Here is a 24,125-nt window from a genome sequence, read left to right on the forward strand (position 1 = left end):
CTGATCGCAATTGGCCCTGACTTAACACTCTTATCCGTTCTCAAACTTTCCAACTTTCCTTCCCATTAATTTGAGAGTCTTTTGTAACTTTACCTGTTCTTGCTTCCCCTTCAACTCCATCTTTATACTCCCAATTCGTCAATCCATCCCCCCCTATAAATCCCACACGGGTAGCCCTAGCAAACCTGTCTGCCAGAACGTTGGTCCACCTCCAGTTAACGTATAACCTGTCCCTTTTGTACAGGTCACCCCTACTCCAGAAGAGATCCCAGTGGTCTATAAATCTAAATCCTTGCTCCCTGCACCAGCCCCTCAGCCACACATTCAGATCCCCTATCTCCCTGTTGCTGTCCTCACTAGTACGAGGTACTGGAAGCAATCCAGAGATAACCTCCCTAGAAGTCCTGCTTTTCAGTCTTCTTCCTAACTCTCTGAACTCACATTGCAGAACCTCGTTCTTCCTCTTCCTGATGTCGTTTGTGCCCACGTGCACAACTACTGCCGGCTGTTCACCTTCCCCCTCGAGGATGTTCTGAACCGGTGTGTGACATCTAGATCCCTGGCACCAGGGGGGCAACAGACCATCCTCGCATCTCGCCTACCTCCACAAAATCTCCAGTCCGCACCTCAGACAATGGAGTCCTCCACCACTATGGCTCTGCCCGATGTCGGTCTCCCCTGTCGAGTCCCACCTCTAGGATTGGAGCCACTGACGTGTCCGCCGCTCGGACTGGAAGCGTCGTCTCCCCCGACAGTTTCCAAGAAGATGTACCTGTTTTCATTAGGCACAGCCACCTGGGTATCCTGCACTCCGTGGTTACCACCCTTTCTCTCAGTCACACACCTTCGTTCTTCCCGTATCCTCAGCGCGACAACTTCACTGTAGGTCCTGTCCAGGAAACTCTCGTTTTCCCGGATGGCCCTGAGGTCATCCAGCTGCTTCTCCAGTGCCCCAGCACGGTCCTTTAGGAGCTGGATCTGGACGCACTTGCCATAGTTGTAGCAGCCAGAGGCTCCATCCGTGTCCCTGGCCTCCCACATCCTGCAAGCTTCACACTGTGTCATCTTACCCGTCATGTGTACACCACGTCCCGTCCTCACCGGCTTTTTGCGTAGTCTCCTCTCCTCTGCCTGCTCGCCGAAGACTTTCAAGCCATAGACTCACACTTTACTCACAAGGTCGCTCCCTCATTGCCGCTCCAAGAGAGCAGCCTTTGTTTATATTTGCTGATAAATTGCCTAATTTGCCCATTTACAACTCAAATTCCTCAGTTTTAAACTTTTTCCCCTCTGACTCGCCTCTGACTCGCCTTTCCCACGGGTTTCAGCCAATAAGCTCTACTCCCTGCTTCTCTTTGATTGCTGCTTCTCCGAGATCCACGTAAGCACTGGCCTTCTTGTGTTTGATTTTTTCCAATCTAGCAAAAAGGTTCCTTCTGTCTACCCTATTTATGCCTCATAATTTTATGTACTTTTATCTTGTCTCCCTGCAACCTCCAGAGAAAACAATCTAAGTGTTGAATCTCTCCCTGTCATAATATTGTCATATCCAGGCATCATTCTGGTAAACCTCTGTACCCTTTCCAAAGTTTCCACATCCTTCGTGTATTGGGGTGACCAGAATTGAATGCAATACTCCAAATGCAGCCTAACCAAAGTCCTATAAAGCTGCATCATGACTTCCTGACTCTTGCACTCAACCCATGAAGGCAAGCACACCACTCTAACTAGATGTGTTGCCACTTTCAAGTAGTTATGGACTTGGGCCCCAGGAACTATACATTAATGCTGTTAAGGGTCTTCCCATGAATTGTATATATATTTCCCTTGCATTTGACCTCCCAAAGTGCAATATCTCATAAAAAATATCTCATATATGTATGTGTGTGTGACAATTTATATTTTCCTATTTTCTTCCAAACGCTAGGCCACAGCCTTTCCATTTTCACACATTCTACTCTAATTTTTCACGTTGAGGCGATAAGCTTGTCGCATTCCCACCTATCTTTCCGGATTTTTAAATCGATTAAAGTTTTTTTTTTAAAAAGCCAGAAAACTCACCCATTTCGTGGGGGAAAAAACGACTTACATCACAATCGACTCGCTAGGCAGGACGGGACACTCAGGGCGTAGCGGCCGACGGGGAGGGTGGTGCTGGAGCTGGAGTAAGAGCCGAGCCGAGCCCGGGTCCGAAAAATAAGCCGCAGCTGGAACCATAGACAAGCCTGTGTCTGGGCAGGGGCGAGCCCATTGGAGCACAGGTGGGTCTACAGCCAGGGCCGGGCAGAGTAAGAGAACCAGGCCAAGTTCCAGGCCCTTGGCGCTGCTCTACGACCTGGATAGGTCCTGGTGCAGGGAATGGGAGTGAGGGGAGAATGATGAGGGAAATGTGGAGGAGGGAGATGTGATAAGAGGGCATGACTTCAGAATTAAGGGACAGAAGTTTAGGGGTAACATGAGGGGGAACTTCTTTACTCAGAGTGGTAGCGGTGTGGAACGAGCTTCCAGTGGAAGTGGTGGCGGCAGGTTCGTTGGTATCATTTAAAAATAAATTGGATAGGCATATGGATGAGAAGGGAATGGAGGGTTATTGTACGAGTGCAGGCAGGTGGGACTAAGGGAAAAAAAAGTTGTTCGGCATGGACTTGTAGGGCCGAGATGGCCTGTTTACGTGCTGTAATTGTTATATGGTTATATGATGCGAGGTGGGGTGGTAGAGGGAGATGGTGGGGGGGAGGGGGGAGGGGGGAGATGGGGAGAGGTGGAGGAGGGAGAGGCCCACTACGTATTTACCCTCACTCCCTCCCTCTCTCTCTACCCCCCTCCCTCGCCCTCTCCCTCTCTATCTCCCTCCCCCTCTCTACCCCCCCCCTTCCTCTCACTCTCTACACCCTTCCCTCTCACTCTAGCCCCTCCCTCTCTGCCCCCTCTTCCGCTCTACCCCCTCACTCTCTACTCCCCTCCCTCTCTAGCCCCCCTCTCTCTCCCCCCCTCTACCTTCCTCCCTCTCTACACCATCCCCTTCCCTCTCTGCCCCGCCCTCCCTCTTCCCCCCCCCCCCCGCCCTCCCTCTGCCCCCCCCCCATTAGGGATTTCTCTACTCCCCCCCTGCTCCCTCTCACCCCATTAGGCTTCTCTCTCTACTCCCCTCCTGCTCACTCTCTCTACCCCCCTGCTCCCTCTCTACCCCCCCTCCTGCTCCCTCTCTCTACCCCCCTCCCTCCCTCTCTGCCCCCTTTCCCGCTCTGCACCCCCACCCCCCCTCCCTCTCCAGGGATTGAAGAGGGAGGGTGAAATGGAGGAGGAGGGAGTGCTGGGGGATGAAGTGAAATGAGCCACGCTGGCGCAGTTGGGGGCTATGCGTAAGTGGTGCAATATTGCATTGGGAGAACGGGTGAGTGGGGGGACAGGACCCAACGGATCCCACTTGGTCTAGTGTGTGTGTGTGTGTGTGTGTGTATAAAATATGTATATATAAAATTGTAAAGCTGGTTCTGAATCCATTGTTGTAACCTGTTAATATTGATTGCAGAATTTAAGCAATTCTACATTTTATTCCATGTAAAAGACAGGTATTCTTTCAACATGATCTTAAATGATTGGTCACATTTGGCAGAGACGCATTGATTTTGTTTGAAGTACATTATCAGATTGCATCATGGATCCACTGTATACATGGAAATGCAAAAGAAGACAATGAGTTGAATTATGCATGTCACGTAGGAGTGTAATTGTGTTTTCTTACCAGCTGTCAACTGAGCCACCTTACTGTGCACACATCCTGTTTATTTGTGCCAACCTGCTTGATTCATTGAACTGTGTTCTTAGGACACATTTAGTTGATGACATGGATTCTAAAAAACAATTAAACCTGCCCTCTGTTGGCTGTCGAACTTGGAGCTGATTCTTCAGCTCATGTGCATAAAATTAATGTTTATGACCGACCAGAGAGGGAGAGCGAGAAAAGATAAGCATGTCAACCACATCCAACCATTCCCAGCAAATCAATTGTAAAATTTCTGTAAAGATGTACAGAAATCAAACAACACTTAAAAAGCTGTGAAGTGATTGCTTAATGAAGTGTATTGTCATTGATCCTCCTAATTTTCTCAGCATTTTTCATAAACCAATTATGTCCTTTAAATTCATTACGTAGTGAAATGTTATAATATAAAACTCCAGGATATTTAAATAATGAAAATTAGAGCGTCGTTGGAGAGTTGTTTTGTTATTCCGATCCGATCTTGTATGTAGCAAATTGGAAGAATTCATGAATTGAAACTATTTCCATATAATTTATTTGTAATGCAGTTAAAGTGGTGTATAGGGTGATTTCATGAAAGGTCACTGGAGCGTAGATCCGCACCCACGTGACCGAAAATCTCAAGTGGGGGACATGCTAGACATCCGGTACATGTTAGTGGATGGGAAAACACGCACTTTCCCACCCATTAAAAACATAGAAAACGGCCAGGTTTTGATCTGCAATTTATTGTGCCAGTCGGGGTGACCGTGAAGCACAGCTACCTAGATTTACAGTTTAAAAAAAAAAGATAGAAACTAAGGTAAATTAAAGAGGGAGCTGAAGGTGCCAATCCAGCAGAAGTGAACAGCGGACATTTGCCATGGAGATTTAAAGGTCCAAAATATCGGGAATTATCGCGTTTGCTCGCTGAATTTCATCAAAAGTAAGGCATTATTGACTTTAGTTTTTTAGTTTCTATCTTTTTTTTACTGTAAATCCAGGTAGCTGTGCCTCACGGTCACCCCAACTGGCACAATAAATTGCAGATCAAAACCTGGCCGTTTTCTATGTTTTTAACGGGTGGGAAAGTGCGTGTTTTCCCATCCACTAACATGTACCGGATGTCTAGCATGTCCTCCACTTGAGATTTTCGGTCACGTGGGTGCGGATCTACGCTCCAGTGACCTTTCGTGAAATCACCCTATAATACTTTTATGAAGATTCAGCTATTTGGCAGGGAATCAATTCTTCACTCGATAACGTAGCTCTGTTTTCAGATGAAAGTAAATTTTGACATTATAAGAAACAGATTTTAATGTTTGGCACATTCTTTTACAGCCCATTTGCTTATGTGGATCCATTACATTGTAATATGGCCTATTTATATCTTGAATTGCTGAAAGATTCCCTCAATGAGTATGCATATGCAGCAGAGCTTGCTGGCTTGAACTATGATCTACAAAATACAATCTATGGAATGTATGTAAGTACCCAAATTCAGGGAAACGTCATGTTTACATTTTTACATTTCTGTTCACTTTTTTGTTAGCTCACTGCAAACGTAAAAACCCTCTATTGATAATTACGCTTCCATCAAGTAGAACATTGTTTAGCCATGGGGCTGCATATACATACTCTTCATTCATTTTGGTTGACCTGTTGAATGTCATTGTTAATTATCAGCATACTAACAGGGAGAGTATTGCCACATTTATCTTTTTGTTTTCTTCTCGTTAGTCCCTACATTTATGCCAACCCTCTCCATTGCAACCTGACATATCTCTATATCAGGTTGTTGAGGGATGATTTAAAAGAGTATACATATGCAGCACGCCTGACAGGCATGGTATATACGCTAGTTCCAGCAATGAACTCAATTTTTGTAAGTAGAGCAGGAAGGGTTGCTGCTTGAGATTAATCAAGCTGCTTGCAGGTTTTGCGTGAGTTTTAATTGCATGTTTAAACTGAATTACTATGCATGAAAGTTGGATTTGCGGTGGATCCATAAATATCCAGCATCTGTTGAAGGTGGAATTCATTAGTGTAATTCATGCCACAAATATTGTGCTTTATTAATTCTGCTGTCTTTGCATGTAAGGTTATAACTTTGGCGAATTTTGACATTACTGTTTATTTTTACTTAATTTGCATTGATTATTATTGATTAATGCATTGATCAACAGTATTAGATTTTCTGCTTGTACCTACAGAGGTGCATTAAATGACTGAGAAACATGCATATAATATAAACCAACTTGCAAGCTTGATGTGATCACGTTCAGCTCCCTTGTTGGCTGCTTTTATTCTTAGCCGCTGTTAGTTTTCAACAGGTCAGCAAATTGTTATTTCAAGGGCTGAAGAGGTCAGCGTCAGCTCTCCAGATTGAGTATGGTTTCTAACCACCCGAGGGACATCCTTTTGAAAGAAATATGTCCACCATTGTCCTGTTTAGTTACAAAGGGATATGTAATTACACATAACAGCCTAAGTGCATGTTTGCTGAAGTATGTATTTATTACACTACTCATTCAGCTTTATTTAATTTGAACAGTCTTGTGTTATTTCCTACTTTGAAGACATGAAGAATCTCAACATTCAAATTCTTATCTAGAAATGAAGTTTCTACACTTAGTGTTGTCAGTTGAGAGTACTGAGATAAGTATACTGGGATACTATGGAAATAAAAAGAAACAAATCCAAGGAAAAGATATAAATTGGCCAGAGGAAGCAGCAAACCAGAGGACTGGGGGATATTTAGAACTCAACAGAGGAGGACAAAGGGGTTAATTAAGATGGGGGGGGAGAGCACGAAATAAAACTTGTGGGGAATATAAAAACTGAACTAAAAGCTTCTTTAGATATGTAAGACAGAAAAGATTAGTGAATGTAGGTCGCTAACTATCAGAGACGGGTGAATTTATATTGGGAAACAAAGAAATGGCAGTTAAACAAGTACTTTGGTTCTGTCTTCACTAAGGAAGACACAATCTCCCAGAACTACTAGGGGACCTAAGATCTAGTGGGAGGGAGGAACTGAAGGGAATCTACATTAGTCAGGAAATGGTGTTAGGTAAACTGTTGAGACTGAAGGCAGATAAATTCCCAGGGCCTGATGGTCTGCATCCCAGAGAACACAAGGTGGTGGCCCTAGAAATCGTGGAAGCATTGGTGATCATTTTCCAATGTTCTCTCGATTCTGGATCAGTTCCTGTGGACTGGACGGTAGCCATTTTGGGTCGAGACCCTAAGTGAGATGGGGGCAGGATAAAGTTTGGCAAATGATGGGTGGATACAGTTGTGTGGGGGGTGGGGGGGGGGGGGGGGGGGGCAGGGGCAGATCGTTGGACAAAGGCCAGAGAATAAAAATATAAAATATGTGTGATAGATCAGAAGAGGCATGAAATGTGAAGCCGGAGGAAGGAATATTGGGAAGAGAGTGGGGAGGGGGTTGAGGAAGGGAGGTGGGGGGTAGGTTAGTTACCTAAATTGGAAAATTTGAGTGTTCATACCATTGTGGTAAAGCTACCCATGCAGATGATGGGGTGCTGTTCCATCAGTTTGTGTGTTGCCTCACTCTGGCAATGGAGAGTTCCAGGTCAGAATCTTCATGAGAAGTTTGTTGACACTGCTGAAGAGATCGAGAAGCTGGAGGAGGGGCAAGGTATGGATGGTGACCCAAACTTCAAATATCCTGCCTTCATTTTCATGTTTGCCCATCCAGGAAAAGGTGAGGCCACCCAAAGGTTTGCAGCTTGATGTTTTTTCAACAAAAGGCATATCGCTGTGAGCAGCAATGTCAATCCTGCAGTGCGCTGGTTCCGTGGCCAAGGAGGCTGATCTTCTCCTGGGCCTCATTGTATCCCCTCTATCCAGAAAAGTGTTCTATTCCATGTGTCAACTGCTGAAAAGATTTAACTGCCAGCCATGGGCTGCTGGGCTTATAACCATATAACCATATAACAATTACAGCACGGAAACAGGCCATCTCGGCCCTACAAGTCCGTGCCGAACAAATTTTTTTTCCCCTTAGCCCCACCTGCCTGCACTCATACCATAACCCTCCATTCCCTTCTCATCCATATGCCTATCCAATTTATTTTTAAATGATACCAATGAACCTGCCTCCACCACTTCCACTGGAAGCTCATTCCACACCGCTACCACTCTCTGAGTAAAGCAGTTCCCCCTCATATTACCCCTAAACTTCTGTCCCTTAATTCTGAAGTCATGTCCTCTTGTTTGAATCTTCCCTATTCTCAAAGGGAAAAGCTTGTCCACATCAACTCTGTCTATCCCTCTCATCATTTTAAAGACCTCTATCGGGTCCCCCCTTAACCTTCTGCGCTCCAGAGAATAAAGACCTAACTTATTCAACCTATCTCTGTAACTTAGTTGTTGAAACCCAGGCAACATTCTAGTAAATCTCCTCTGTACTCTCTCTATTTTAGTTTAGCTTAGTTTATGTTAAGGCAGCCAATGATTATGACGTAATAAAAAGGAACTACAGATGCTGGTTTACACCAAAGATAGACACACATTGCTGAAGTAACTCAGCAGGTCAGGCAACGTCTCCAGATAAACTGGATAGGTGACGTTTCGTGTCAGGACCCTTCAGACTGATTGCAACAGAGGGAATGTCAGAAGAAGGGTCCCAACCCAAAACGTCATCTATCCAATGATTACAACACCTTTGCTGGTCCCTTCCTTTACTGGGGTGAGCAATGCTATCCCTAGAAATGACTGTTTGAATGCCTGGAATGCTGCTAAACCTCTTGCTGTCCAGGATTCAAAGAAGGACAATCACTAATCTGCAGGCTGCTTACATGCAGGTTCAGAGCTACAACTCTCTCCCTGTCACTGCCCCCCTTCCACCATCACCACAGGGCTTAGGATAGCGGAATGAAAAGAGTTAAAAAGTGTGGAAGTTGACTGTTCACCCTAACAGTCTTTGCACGTTAGGGTGAACAGTTCCTGTCTCACTGAGGGTTTGAGACCCATTGGCTAATGGTTTAACTGGCTTGTAAATGTTGCCTGGGGGTGTAGTATCAAGCAGGGACGAATGGTCCTGAGAAAGGTGGTACCAGATTTGACAAGTCTCCCAACCAGAGCTACCACACCTACCCAAGCACCCCATACTCAATGTGATGATTTCCAAAAGGCCCTTTCTGAAAGTGTCTTTGGCTAATGCTGTATAATTTATAGTTTTAATGCTCTTTTAGTCTTGAGATGGTTTCAAAACAAAGTTTCTGCTTTTTATGGATACTATGTAGTTTAGAATTACCAATGTTTTTTTCCCCTCACCTTTGAGCTGACTCCCTTCGATATTTTCTGCAATTTTGTATACCATAGGCACAGTAATCCGATTTGATTTTGTGATGCTATCAGTTTTGCTAAAGAAACATTCCTGATGGAATTCTGCTTCATTTATCTAGAGATCCATTTTAGAGCAGGTAAATTTTAAGAAAGAAGCAAAACATTGCTTGGAAATCATCATCTCTTGTGGTAGCGTGTAGGGGTTGATGAAAATAGGTTAGAGTATCTTTAGTTGCTTTTATAACACAGAAAATCCTCTGAGGAATCTACCAGAGAATTTGTTATTAATCAGATTGGGATAATGAAATTGGCAATGTTTAATATACTTAGTTGCAAATTACCTTAAATTACCTTCTTTAGTTATTGAGATGAGATGACATGCATGGCATAGTTGTTCAGCCGAATAGCAGCTCCAGAAATCTGGGTTCAGTTCTGGGCTCTGTATCTCTGTGGAATTTGCATGTGTGTGTGACTGCATGAGTTTCTTCCAGGTGCTCCAGTTTCCTTCACATCTCAAAGATGTGTTGATTGGTCGATCAGTTGGCCTCTGTAAATAAGCGAGTTCGGTATTCCGAAAAATGCAAGGAATCATGGGATTTGTCAAAGGTCATTTGTGATAATGAAAAAGCAAGCGAAGCGCTGGCTGTGTAAACTGTGTATAAATTGTTAACTATTTTACCAATGAATTAATCTAGAATTCTGTCAACTCAATAGCTTCCTGTCTTGTTCTGCTGTTCACACACTATTTCCACAGTCCCAGTTCTAGTTCAGTTTATTACTCTGCAATTATGAAATATTCGAAAAGTTAAAGAATTTATTATTTTAATTTAATCCTTAATGTGTTTGCTACTGGAATAAGAAAATATTACTTGTGTTTGAAACCTTTTCTTATCTTTATTCATAATTTATTTGTAAAAATATGTTTAATCTGAGGAACGGGGGTGCTAGGTAGCGGGAGAGTGGGGTGTAACAGCGAGAGAGAGAGGGGATAGATGCGAGTGAGAGACGGGGAGAGACTGGACTGGCGGAGAGACAGTCTCACCAGCTGAGTGGCTGCGTTTGCACAGACTTACGTTTCATACGTAGTCAGGATCGAACCCGGGTCTCCGGCGCTGTAAGCGCTGTTGAATTGCTACTGGACCGTTCCTGTCTCCTCCAGAGTGTCCCATCCCTGCCTGTGGTCGGCCAGAGATGTCCAGCGTGACCCTGGACTGACGGGATACTGGCGTGGAGCTGCGGCGGCCCTGGCTTACAGCCAGCACGAAGAAGAAGAGCTAACTCCAGCTCAACTCTGCTTCAACTCCCGAGGAACTCGTTCCCTGATGGGCCGGGGACCGTGAACTGCACCTCTCACCTTATCCAGTGGCTGTCAGTTAACCGCCTCGGTACCGGCAAAAGCCAAGCACCAGTCATCAACGGGGATACCCACAAAATACTGGAGTAACTCAGCGGGACAGGCAGCTGGAGAAAAGGAATAGGTGATGTTTCAGGTCAAGACCCATCTCAAGAGATGTTGCCTGACCCGCTGAGGTACTGCAGCATTTTGTGTGTATCCCCATTGATGACTGGTGCTCGGCTTTCGCTGGCACTGAGGGGGTTAACCGTCAGCCACTGGATAAGACCCTGGCCCGTCAGGGAACAGGTTCCTCAGGAGTTGGAGCAGAGTTGAGCTGGAGTTAGCGCTTCTTCTCCACGCTGGCTGTAAGCCTGGGGCCGGCACTGCTCCGGGCCGGTGTCCCGTCAGTCCAGGGTCACCCCGGACATCTCCGGCCGCCCCCGGACAGGAATGGGACACAGGAGGGGACGGGGATGGTAGTGAGATTCCGTTCGCAAATCTGCCTCCTGTGGTTATGCAGGAGAGGGTTGTGTGGTTCGCCCCTGTATAATAACCCTGCATAAACCTGGAGGACAGCCCGAGTGAGAATGGCAGTCGGAATACCGAACTCGCTTATTACCCCTAGTTTGCAATAGAGTGAAAGAATCTAAAGATATTTGATTACGGAGGGAGAAATTAAATAGGATTAAATGGTTGGCACAGGGTTGGTGGGCTGAAGGACCTGCTTCTGTACTGTGCTACTGTGAGAAAACTAGTTTTTGTTCTCAGTTCTGCCACATGAAGACATTTTCTATATTTAAAAAAATATTTGTAATCTAAAATGATTACAAATGCACTTCGTCATAATTAGTTGTTTCTTCAATATTTCCTGTTATTATGTAAATGAGATTTATTTAAACATATGCATGTAACTGGAAAATCTGCTGGGTATACACTAAATTGAATGTCAAATTTTTAGAACATTTTTAATTTTAGCTTTGTTGTTTCTTGCATGAAACATCTTTATTGTACTTGCCAACAGCTGTCTGTGAAAGGTTATAATGACAAGCAGCATATAATTCTTAAGAAGATAATGGAGAAGATGGTCACCTTTGAAATTGACGATAAGCGATTTGAAATAATCAAGGAAGCCGTAAGTTGGCATTTATCAAATATGTTGTCAATTATTGTGAACATAATCAGCTGGTGTTATTTTATTAAAAATGTGGGCTATAATTCTTGCAAATATTTTTAAAATCAAATTTAAATGGGATTGATGTGGGATTGGTATAGAAGGATAGTTGATGGTCAACTTGGACTTAGACAGAAGGTCCAGTTACCATGTTTATAAATTTCTAACATGATTCCATGAGAGTTGAATATCTCTTGCTTTTCTATGATAGCTGAAAGAGTCAGTAGTAGTAGATTGTGAGAATTCTCCTTTTCGAATTAACCATAGTTTCGGCCTTGGTTCCTTCTGGCTGCCTTCTGGGTCAGATTAGTCTGTGCTGCGGACAATACCGCAATTAAAGTTGAAAAGATGAGAAATACTTGACAATTAGGTGATATTTATGGAGAGAAAACGTCATTATTTTAGGTGCATAGTCTTTCACATCCAGTTGTCAATATTAAAGAAATAATGTTCACATTGTTTCTCTATCCATAATTGTTGAATATTTTCAGCATTTTCTTTTTTATTTCTGGTTTCCAGAATTCACATTATTTGTTTCTTGTAATTTTTTTTTTTTTGTTGCATCGTGCAATGCAATTTTGTATACGAAAGTGACTCTCTATATTACCAGGGCCTTAAGAAGCTAACCAAAGTTAGTATTTTTTTCTAATTAATGGTGAAAACTGCACAGCAGCCTTTTAAACAAGAAAAGGTCATTGTCAATGTTTAAACATTTTGATAAATTGCATATCTTTTTTCAGAATATTCTGTTATTTATTTGTAGTTATATATTTTGGTTTCATTTGCAATTAATTTAAAAGCTAATTATAAATGTTGAGGGTCAGCTTTGAAGTTGTGATACATGCAGATGTATTTTGTATTTATGCTTTTCATCGTGATTTTTAAAAAAGGAATAATGAGGAAAATATAACAAGAGCAGACATGTTCAAGATTCAATCGTTCTCACCCATATTAAAATTTGGAGACATAAGTTACAGGTGCATTAATCATAACCTTTTAATGGCCTCTGGATTAATGAATTGTAGGATTTAGATTGGAAGTGTGGTTGTGCACATCCATTATTTAAGGCTAACGGGAGAGAAAAACTAGGCAAGATCAGGCCTGTCAATTTAACATGACATTTGCTTAAGCTGCTGCTGGAACCTGTCACTTGGGATAGTGTTTAAGCATTCTACGAGAGAGTCAATGTAATATTGTTTGAAGACAAGTAATACCTGATTAATTGAAGTGTTTAGAAACTTATTAAAAGAGATAAAATGACTCCTACAAAATACCTTTCTCCATGATTATCGAGTAAGATAACAAGATTTTGCACAGATTATTGGCAAAATTTAATGCATGATATTGGAGACTCCCTTGTGATTTGGGTTGGAAATGTTGACAGGTTTCAAGGAACAGAAATACATATCTATCTTTGTCATGACACAAAGACAAACCACAAGTATGAGTATAAAGAACTGATTGAGTGAGTAGAGAAAATTTGGGGTCATCGACATTGACCACAATGAAGAACCGAATTTTTGAATAATTGAGTGCAGCTGTGGAATAAAGACGTTCTGTAGCCCAAGAACATAAATCATTAAAAGCTGATAAACATTTACCAAAAAAAAGGTAAATGTTAAAGAGATGGTTGATCTTTATCATAAGGAGAGTGAAAGAATATAGACCTTGTCTTGTTTCTGTTATGTAGGGTTTTGAGCACATCATCTTATGTTAGCTTTGGATATTGAGCAATGCAAATTTACCAAAATGAACGCGCTATTATCTTTCCCTTCTACATTAACTGTAAATTTCAATCTCACATCTACAACCTCTGGTTCCTTAAAATTGGAATAGATCATTTGATTTTGACTCGTCAAACACCTCGAATTCTGAAGAAGGGTCTCGAACCTGTGACTGACTGCCAGATTCGACAATTTGATTTTATCTGTGCTCTGGTTAAATGGAGTAATGTTGAATCACCAATCCAGTGTTGGTTAATATTGTAACTTGAACGATTGTGTGACTTTTAGAGTAGTACTTCATGTTAAAAAATAATGTTCCAATGAAGGTAGTACGTGTAGCATCTGACATTATGCTGCAGCCTCTGTGTACTGTTTGAAATGTAGCTTCTTGATTGATTTTAATAACAGTATTCCACTGCCAAGTTGGGCCATTTGCTCAAAAATAGACCAGGTTAAAGCTTGAACCTATTTGTAGAGATAGTTGGCATTATTGGGTTGTTTGGGGATCAGTAACTGTTCTTTATTTCTTTTGTTTTTTTATTTTAGTATATGCGGTCTCTGAATAATTTTAGAGCGGAACAGCCTCACCAACATGCCATGTATTATCTCAGACTGCTTATGACTGAGGTGGCATGGACAAAAGAGGAGCTGAAGGAGGCTTTGGAAGGTTGGTGCTTAGTTGAATATTGTGTGTAAATTGCCTGTAAACTAAAGAATATTACAAGAGATTTGAATGGTTCCATTTCAGAATCTATTTTGCAAAATAAAGGATGAAAAAAATAAGCCTATCAACCACTTATCTTTATCTCCCGACTCCACACTCCCCCATGGGTCCATCTACCCAGTCATCCTTCACCCCTCCTTGTTCTACCAATCACCTACTTGCCCCTGTTTTACCCCTATCCCCTTTATACTGGCCATCTTTCCTCGTCATTCTTCATTGTAATGCAGGAACTTGACCCAAAGCGTTGAATTTCCTTCCCCCACCCGCAGGTGCGGTATGAGCCTTTGTTTCTCCAGCAGTTTTGTGTTTTTGCTCCAGATTCCAGCATCTGCGGTCTCTTATGTTTCAATGGTTAATGGGCAGCTATTTAATTAAGCTTGGATGATCACAGCATTCATTGTAGGTTACCGATATCTGCATGTAGGTACTCTGGTTTTAAATGTATCAGACCAGACACAGAGTAAAACTGTCCTTTCCCCCCACTAATATACCCTAACCACATTCTCAGAAGAGCATTCCTTGTTACACTGGTAAAATTTCCCCTCCTCTCCCTCCCCAACCATTATTGTACTATTCCATTAAGGAGTATTCATAAGATGGGCAAATCTGATACTGGTTCCTACCAGGCTACTCTGGCTGTCATTTTTCAATCAACCTGGATTTATTTGATCATGAGAGAAAGAGGTCAAATATCAGTCTGTTGCTGTACTGTTCCTCTATTGTTTATTGGACAGGTAACTCTTTGAAAAAGTGACATTAATGAAGTAGTACTGGCTAGACATTGAAGACGATTGGCCATGCAGGCATTGAGCTCACGGGAGCTCTGGAGTTTACTACACTTAAAACCCCCGTAGTTTGCATTTAAATTATACACTTATCTCAAAGTAAGTGCCTGAGCAGTATTCCAACACTGAGCAGTATTTCAGTATTCTCTTTAAGTGAAGTATACATTAGGAAATTGTACTCTGACTGACTACAACAAGTATCTTGATCTTGTGTTAATACAACAATTGAGGAAGATTAAGTATAGTTATAGGTTCACTGCCTTCATGGGGAAAATGCCTTCATTTTTTAACCATGATTTAGTAATGCATTCTACAGCATTATTTTGTTATAATTTTGTTTTATTTTTTGAAAATCCACAAAATGCTTATTGACTCTGGTTGGGCTTGATGTTCAGAGCAGCCTCTCTTGAATTTGGATAAAATGTTATGTGAATCCTAAACCATGTGAATGAAAGACAAAAAGCATAAATGCAGTGAAAATTTCAATTATGCTCTATATATTTTCTTCTTTGGGGTGTACTTAAGGCGTTCTGGTGTGCTAGGTTATTCATCTGCAGCAATGATGTGTATACAGTGGCTTTCAAAAGTATTCATACCCTTGAACTTTTCCACATTTTATCACATTACAACCACAAACGTAAATGTATTTTATTGGGATTTTATGTGATAGACCAACACAAAGTGGCGCATAATTGCGAAGTGGAAGGAAAATAATACATGGTTTTCAAATTTTTTTACAAATAAAAAACTGAAAATTGTGGCGTGCAAAAGTATTCAGCGCCCTTTACTCTGATACCCCTAAATAAAATCCAGTGCAACCAATTGCCTTCAGAAGTCACCTAATTAGTAAATAGAGTCCACTTGTGTGTAATCTAATCTCAGTATAAATGCAGCTGTTCTGTGAAGGCCTCGGAGGTTTGTTAGAGAACATTAGTGAACAAACAGCATCATGAAGCCCAAGGAACACACCAGACAGGTCAGGGATAAAGTTGTGGAGAAGTTTAAAGCGGGGTTAGGTTATAAAAAAATATCCCAAGCTTTGAACATCTCACGGAGCACTGTTCAATCCATCATCCAAAAATGGAAAGAGTAGGGCACAACTGCAAACCTACCAAGACATGGCCGTCCACCTAAACTGACAGGCCGGGCAAGGAGAGCATTGATCAGAGAAGCAGCCAAGAGGCCCATGGTAACTCTGGAGGAGCTGCAGAGATCCACAGCTCAGGTGGGAGAATCTGTCCACAGGACAACTATTAGTCGTGCACTCCACAAATCGGGCCTTTATGGAAGAGTGGCAAGAAGAAAGCCATTGTTGAAAAAAAGCTATAAGAAGTCCCGTTTGCAGTTTGCCACAAGCCATATGGGGGACACAGCAAACATGTGGAGGAAGGTGCTCTGGTCAGATGAGACCAAAATTGAAGTTTTTGGCCTAAATGCAAAACGCTATGTGTGGCAGAAAACTAACACTGCACATCACCCTGAACACACCATCCCCACTGTGAAACATGGTGGTGGCAGCATCATGCTGTGGGGATGCTTTTCTTCAGCAGGGACAGGGAAGCTGGTCAGAGTTGATGTGAAGATGGATGGAGCCAAATACAGGGCAATCTTGGGAGAAAACCTGTTAGAGTCTGCAAAAGACTTGAGACTGGGGCGGAGGTTCACCTTCCAGCAGGACAACGACCCTAAACATACAGCCAGAGCTACAATGGAATGGTTTAGATCAAAGCATATTCATGTGTTAGAATGGCCCAGTCAAAGTCCAGACCCACTGCATTTCGTTGTCTCTGTACTGTACACTGACAATGACAATAAATTGAATCATTTCATCGAGGACGACAGATAGCACAATGGGCTAAGAGTTCGGCTGGCAACCGGAAGGTAGCCGGTTCAAATCCCGCTTGGAGTGCATACTGTCGTTGTGTCCTTGGGCAAGACACTTCACCCACCTTTGCCTGTAATGGAATGTTACGGCGGCAGGCGCGGGCACACCGCGACGCCCTGTGTCTCCCTTTCAAGGGAGATGCTAAAAATGCATTTCGTTGTCTCTGTACTGTACACTGACAATGACAATAAATTGAATCATTTCATTTTTTTTTTTTAAAAATCCAATTGAGAATCTCTGGCAAGACTTGAAAATTGCTGTTCACAGACGCTCTCCATCCAATCTGACTGAGCTTGAGAAGAATGGGCAAAAATTTCAGTCTCTAGATGTGCAAAGCTGGTAGAGACATACCCCAAAAGACTTGCAGCTGTAATTGCAGCGAAAGGTGGTTCTACAAAGTATTGACTCGGGGGGGGCTGAATACTTTTGCATGCCACACTTTTCAGTTTTTTATTTGTAAAAAAACTTGAAAACCATGTATCATTTTCCTTCCACTTCACAATTATGCACCATTTTGTGTTGGTCTATCACATAAAATCCCAATAAAATACATTTACATTTGTGGTTGCAACGGGACAAAAAGTGGAAAAGTTCAAGGGGTATGAATACTTTTGCAAGCCACTGTATGTAGAAACAAGGAACAGCAGATGCTGGCGTACAAAAAAAGGACGGTGCTGGAATAAGCCAGTGGGTCAGGAAGCATCTCTGGAGAACATGAATTGGGACATTTCGGGTTGGGTCCCATCTTCAGACTGATTGCGGTGGGAGAGGGGAAAGGAAAGCTGGAAGAGAGGAGGGGCAGGACAAAGCTTGGCAAGTAACAGGTTGATACGGAAGATTGGGATTTTGATTGGGAAATTATTGGGCAAAGAGCAGAGATGAAAAGGCAGAAGGTGTGGGACATAAGGATTGAAAAGTTGAGATTGTGAAGCGAGAGGAAGGATTTTAGGTGGAGGGGAGAAATAGGGCAAATCCAGGTGGGGCACAAGGGGTGGGGAGGTGTGGGGGGGGTAAATGGTAAGGGAGGTTGGAAGTTACCTAAAATTGGAGAATTAATTGTTCATACCGTTTGGTTGTGAGCAACCCAAGCGGATTATGAGTTGCTATTCCTACAGTTTTCCAGTTGCCTCGCTGCAATGGAGGAGGCCCAGCACAAATGTCAGTATGGGAATGGGAATGGGAAAAGGTTAGCAGCTGTGAGTTTTAACATGCTTTGGTGGACTGAGCGAAATATTCAGCAAAGTCATTGACGAGTGTACGCTTGGTCTGGGCTGATGGACGGGAGCCATTGGTGCATTAGTTGAAGTTAGAGGAGGTGCACATGAACCTCTGTCTCACCTGGAAGGACTGCTGGGGTCTCTGGATGAAGGTAAGGGAGGAGGTAATTGGGGCAGGTGTTACATCTCCTGGGTTTGCAGGGAAATGTACCTGGGGAGGAGGTGGTTTGGGGGAATGGGATGAGTGAACCAAGAAGTTGCAGAGGGTGTGGTCTTTGAACAAGTTGGAAGGAGATGTGGATGGGAAGATGTGATTGGTGGTGGGATCACATCACCTACCCTTGTATTGTTTGGGGGAAGGAGGAGCAAGAGCAGAACTACGGACACAGAGGAGATGTGGGTGAGGGATCCATCTATTGCAGGAAGGGGGGAATAGCACGTTTACTAAAGAAAAATTACATCTCAATTGTCCTAGAATGGAAAGCCTTATGTGTATATTAATGTGTATATATTTTTAGAAATGTTATTAATTCATCTATCTACCAACATGTTCTAGATGTCACACTCGTTCGTCTCAAAGCATTTATACCTCAACTATTATCAAGGTTGCACATTGAAGCTCTTCTCCAAGGGAATATAACAAAACAGGTTAGTTGATCACTTTGTCAACTAACTATATGTAGCCGGTTGTTGCCGAAGTACTAAAGTACTTGGGTCCTATGAAAAAGAAAGCGTTACTAAAACCTACTGGCAGAGTGTCATACAGCAGGGAAAGAGGCCCTTCGGCCCAACTTTCCCATACCGACCAGGAAACCCCATCTACATTAGTCCAACCTTCCGTATTTGGCCTCTATCCCTCTACACCTTTCCAATCCATGTACCGGTCCAAATGCCTTTTAAATGTTGTTATAGTACGTGCCTCAACTACCTCCTCTAGCAGCTTGTTCCATTTACCTACCACCCTCTGTCGAAAAAATCCCATCTTACCTTAAACCTATGTTCCCTGCTTCATGATTCCCCTACACTGGGCAAAAGGCTCTGTGCATTTACCCTATCTATTCCCCTTGTGATCTTAAATACGTCTCTAACACCACCTCTCATCCTCCTGCACTCCAAGGAATAAAGTCCTAGCCTGTCCAACATCTTCCTAAAGCACAGGCCCTCAAGTCCTGGCAATATCTTTGTGTCCTTTAGAAATTTTGAAAATTTATAATTTCATACTGAATGTCAAGTTTGCTTAATATTTAACATCTACAGTATAGTTAAGTTTGTGATATTGCAATTTTTTTTGTTCTTGTTCATTTACAAGAATCTGTAATTTTTCCAAATACACTTTATGCTAAAACCTCAAAATAAAACTTATGCAAACTCGATCATTTGAAAAAAAAAACTATAAACATACCTGTCTCCTCCCCTTCCTCAGCCCTCCTGCTGTCTCCTCCCATCCCCCAGCCTTCGGGCTCCTCCTCCTTTTTCCTTTCTTCTCCTCGCCCCCACCCCCGATCAGTTTGAAGAAGGGTTTCGGCCCGAAACGTTGCCTTTTTCCTTCGCTCTATAGATGCTGCTGCACCCGCTGAGTTTCTCCAGCTTTTATGTGTACCTATAAACATACAGTGCATTGAGAAAGTATTCAGACACCTTCATTTTTTCCACATTTTGTTACATTACAGCCTTACTCTAAAATTGGTTACAGTCATTTTTTTAAATCATCAATCTACGCACAATACCTCATAATATAAAAGCAAAGATAGGTGTTTAGTAATTATTGCAAAATAATTAAAAATAAATAACTGAAATATCACATTTACGTAAGTATTCAGACCCTTTGCTGTGACTCTCAAAATTGAGCTTTGGTGCATCGTGTTTCCATTGATTATCCTTGAGATGTTTGTACAACTTGATAGGAGTCTACAAGTGGTAAATTAAATTGATTGTACATGATTTGGAAAGGCACATATAAGTCTATCTAAGGTCCCACAGTTGACAGTGCATGTCAGAGCAAAAAACAAGCCATGAAGACAAAGGAATTGTCTGTAGACCTCCGAAGGGTATAAAACATTTTTTGGAGCATTGCAGGTCCCGAAGAGCATAGTGGCCTCAGTCATTCTTAAATAAAACTTTGAAACCACCAGGACTCTTCATAGAGCCTGGCCAAACTGAGCAATCGGGGGAGAAGAGCCTTAGGATAGAGACTTACTAACATATTCAGGGAGGTGACCAAGAACCCGATGGTCACTCTGACAGAGCTCCAGAGTTCCTCTGTGGAGATGGGAGAAACTTCCAGAAAGACAACTATATCTGCAGCACTCCACCAACCAGGCCTTTATTGTAGAGTGGCCAGACAGAACAGAGTGGCCATAATGCTGCAATTAAGAGCAGTGTTCCAATAAAGGAATATTTTGTTGTGGAAATAGTTCAAAAGTAAGATTTTTGTTTAAATTTGCCATCATTTATTATTTTTCTTCTAATTTCACTTATTCATATTCATAACTGGAGATTTTTGTTAACTACTTCCTTTCTCATTCAATCTGCAATGCAATAAAAGCAAATCCCTACTCTAGCTAGTTTCATTTGAATACACTTCAAATTGAAGGAAGTTAGTAGTTTCGACCTTGATACATTTGTTGTGCATTAAGCAATCTATACTTTCTAATTAACTATTTAGGTGTCTTAGTAAATGTGGCTGAGTCAAATTACCAACTCACCCGCTGTGGTATCTCTAGATGAAACAGTAGTCTTGCTTAAAACAGTTCCGAATGAACATTTACTTCAATTTTTAAAAATACTGCTGGAGAATCGGTGGGTCGGGTAGCATCTATAGAGGTAGGGGAATGGACGGGTGTTGTTTTGGGATGGAACCCTTTTTCTGAAGGAGGGTTTCAAACCAAAATGTCATCTGTCCATTTCCCTCGCTTCACTGAGTTCCAACCGGAGATTGTTTTTAACTCGAGATTCCTGCAACTGCAGTCTCTTGTGTCCCATTAACTTCAATAAGTTGTGTACAATTTAAAAAAAAATTATTTACTGATAATTTTCATATTTTAACATTTAATGTCTTCCTCATTCCAGACCTCGTTGAGTATGATACAAATGGTTGAAGACATCCTGATCGAACATGCTCATACTAAGCCTCTTCTTCCCAGTCAACTTACCCGATATAGAGAAGTGCAACTTCCTGATCGTACGCTAAGTTTGCAATCTTTTCATATCTCTTGACTTGACCCCTTATGTGTCCTGAAATTCTATCCCATGTTTGTTTATTCAGGTTAATTGAATTCAAATTTACATTTATTGCAATGCTGTTAAGTGGATTACAGTCTGACTTAAAAAGAATGCACAAGTAAAAGGACTTTTGCTGGATAAGGTTTTGAAATAATCTTGTGCTAGGCACACTAATAGGCATATTAGTAGACTGCTAGGCACACTAATAGACTGATAACCAAACATTTGTAAACCTGCTTCTATTGGTATATTAATTTTCAGTAAAATAATTTTCAGTTAATTGTTAGTCACCATGCCTTAAGGCTATCATAGAAAGGTGTTGCTTGGGTAACATAACACTACATTACTTCCTGTCATTTTTTCTGAAAGTTATTCCTGAATTATCATCCCCTAGTTCTGACCAACCATTTTATTCTGTGGAACTAGTCTGTAGTAAAATAAAAATCTTGTCTATGGTGCCAGCTGAGACAAAAAATAAACAATCCAACAGCTAAATTAAGTAATTGAAGCAAATTGAAAGTTCTGCCTAACATCGGTAGGTATTTATAATATCTTAAATCATAAAACAAAAGAGAGGTGGGGAAATGTTGACTGTTCTTAAACTATCATAGGCATACTGAAATTAGAGAGAGTTGATGGAGAGTGGTATAAATTTAAACCAGTGAAGAAAGCATTGCTGCTTAGTGTTTTTTGGTATATGGGAATGGAATCTTGGTTAGAGGGAAACTGTTCTCTGATGATTTGTGAAGAGGTCGCCCTCTCAAGTCAAGGCATGTCTTGAAATCTGTCCGTTGTATTCTACTACTTATCACATATGTTTATCACATAAAAAAGACCATAATAAAATTTAGGATTACAATTTGAACTTTTTGAAAGGTTTTTGTCATGGAACTATTCTAATAAAGCAACTACATTCCACTGACAATAACAACAATAATCTTTTGCTCGTTCCCATTTATTTGGTCAGGCTGAATGCAGCCAGATTGAGCTGGTAAATGTCAGGGTTCACCAAAGTCGATAACTGTCATTCAATGCAAATTTATTATTAACATTTTATATAATCTAAATCATGGTTATGGATTGCAGCAATCCATTTTTCTGACTTTCGTCATTAAAATAGTTTCAATGGTAAAGAGGTGAACTCTTGTAGGAATAATTGGCAAAGGAGAATTGCTTATTCGGTAATCCTGGATTGATTTAGCACAATGCTAATAAAACCCGTTTACAATTTGAACATGTTAATATGCTAATGCATCAAAGTGGTGTTGAATAAAATTGGGGTCCAATTATGCCACTTTAAAGACAGAAAAAGTGTTCAGTGCAAGAAATAAGGTCATATTGCTTTGATGTACATTAATTTGCAATCATAAAATCAATTTTCACATGTTTAGTCTCCCTACTAAATGCTATGAAATTTGGGTATTTTGGTTTGAAATTAAGAGATTAAAAAGTGTTTCCTTTTATTTGACCCATTTCATGACCTCAAAATCTAAAGCACTTTTACCCAATTAAGTACTTCTGTGTTGTAGTCACTGTTAGAATTTTGTCAACATATCAGCAGTTTATACATCGCAATGTCCCACAATCAGCATTGTGGTAATGATCCAATAATGTTTCCATTATTTAATTAAGGGGTTAATATTGTCCAGCTCACAAGGAATAACCACCTTGCTCGGCGGAGTAGTGCCATGGGACATTTTATAACAACAAGCCCTGTGTCACCAGTGACAAGGCCCTTCTCAACCAGAAGAAGAGGGCCTTCAGTAATGGTGGCAGCAAGGAGGTGAAACGGGTGCGTAACAACCTGAAGTTGAGACTAAGACAGGGCAAGGATGACTACAGGAGGAAGCTGGAGCTGAGACTTCAGCAGAACAACATGAGGATGCGTGGAGCTGTATGAAGAGCATTACTCCTTGACAGACTCTCCCCCTCAATCCCCCTGGTCTATTTCCTCTGCCCTTTCTTTGTCGCACCTGACCATGAAGACTGAGCTGATGAGGAAAGAGCTGAGCAGACTCTGCCCAAGCAAAGCCATGGGCCCCGATGGTGTCAGCTCTATGATACTCAAGGAATGTGTTAACCAGTTATGTGGAGTACTCCAGCATATCTTCAACCTGAACCTGGAGAGGGTTCCTGTGATGTGGAAGACATCCTGCCTGATTCCTGTTCCAAAGAGGACGCGTCCCAGCTCCTCCAATGACTACAAACCGGTGGCACCGATCTCACACATCAAGTCCCTGGAGAGGCTGGTGCTCACTCACCTATGACCCCTGGTTAAACCCTACCTGGGCCCCCTGCAGTTTGCTTACCAAACAAAGATGGGGATTGAGGACGCCACCATTCACCTGCTCCATCATTCCTCTGCTCACCTGGATAAGCCGGGAAGCACTTTGAGAGTTGTGGTTTTTACTTCTCCAGTGCTTTTAACACCATCCAGCCTGCACTGCTAATGAGCAAACTGACGAAGATGCAAGTGGATGCGGTTCCTGGATCACCGATAACCTGACTGGATGACCACAGTGTGTCGGGCTACAGAACTGTGTCTCGGATATGGTAGTGAGCAAACACAGGGTCCCCACACACGGTCCTCTCTCCCTTCCATTTCACCATCTACACCTTGGACTCCTGTCAGATTCAGATTCAGATTCCTGCAGAATCCAGTCACCTGCATAAGTTTCAGGATTATGGGCTGCATCATTGAGGAAGCTGATTACAGAGGTGGTCAACGACTGTTCAGTGGTGTGGGCTGAATCACCTGCAGCTCAACACCAACAAGATTGAGTTGGTGGTGGACTTTAGGAGGAGCCGAACACCCCTGTCTCCATCAATAGTGTAGATGTGCAGTTTACCAAGAAGTACAACTACGTTGGAGTTTACCTGGACAGTAAACTGGACTGGTCCAGGAACACTGAGGCCCTGTGCATGAAGCGACAGAGCCAGCTGTTCTTTTTTGAGAAGCCACCACTCCTTCAACGTCTACAGTATGATGCTTCAGGTGTTCTA

At 42.1% G+C, this 24,125-nt stretch overlaps 1 protein-coding gene across 4 annotated transcripts in view; it reads left to right on the forward strand.

Moving 5' to 3' along the window:
• The window catches only part of ide (insulin-degrading enzyme), a 166,214-nt gene that overhangs the window by 113,005 nt on the left and 29,084 nt on the right, over positions 1–24,125 (forward strand). For all 4 annotated transcript variants that reach the window (XM_055646625.1, XM_055646624.1, XM_055646622.1 and 1 more), the window contains exons 15-19: positions 5,084–5,228; positions 11,416–11,526; positions 13,836–13,956; positions 18,457–18,548; positions 20,970–21,081. In XM_055646625.1, coding sequence (XP_055502600.1) covers positions 5,084–5,228; positions 11,416–11,526; positions 13,836–13,956; positions 18,457–18,548; positions 20,970–21,081 — 581 coding nt within the window. The remainder of the gene's footprint in view (positions 1–5,083; positions 5,229–11,415; positions 11,527–13,835; positions 13,957–18,456; positions 18,549–20,969; positions 21,082–24,125) is intronic.

This window comes from Leucoraja erinacea, chromosome 15, assembly GCF_028641065.1.
Source record: "Leucoraja erinacea ecotype New England chromosome 15, Leri_hhj_1, whole genome shotgun sequence".
Classification (NCBI taxonomy): Eukaryota; Metazoa; Chordata; class Chondrichthyes; order Rajiformes; family Rajidae; genus Leucoraja; species Leucoraja erinaceus.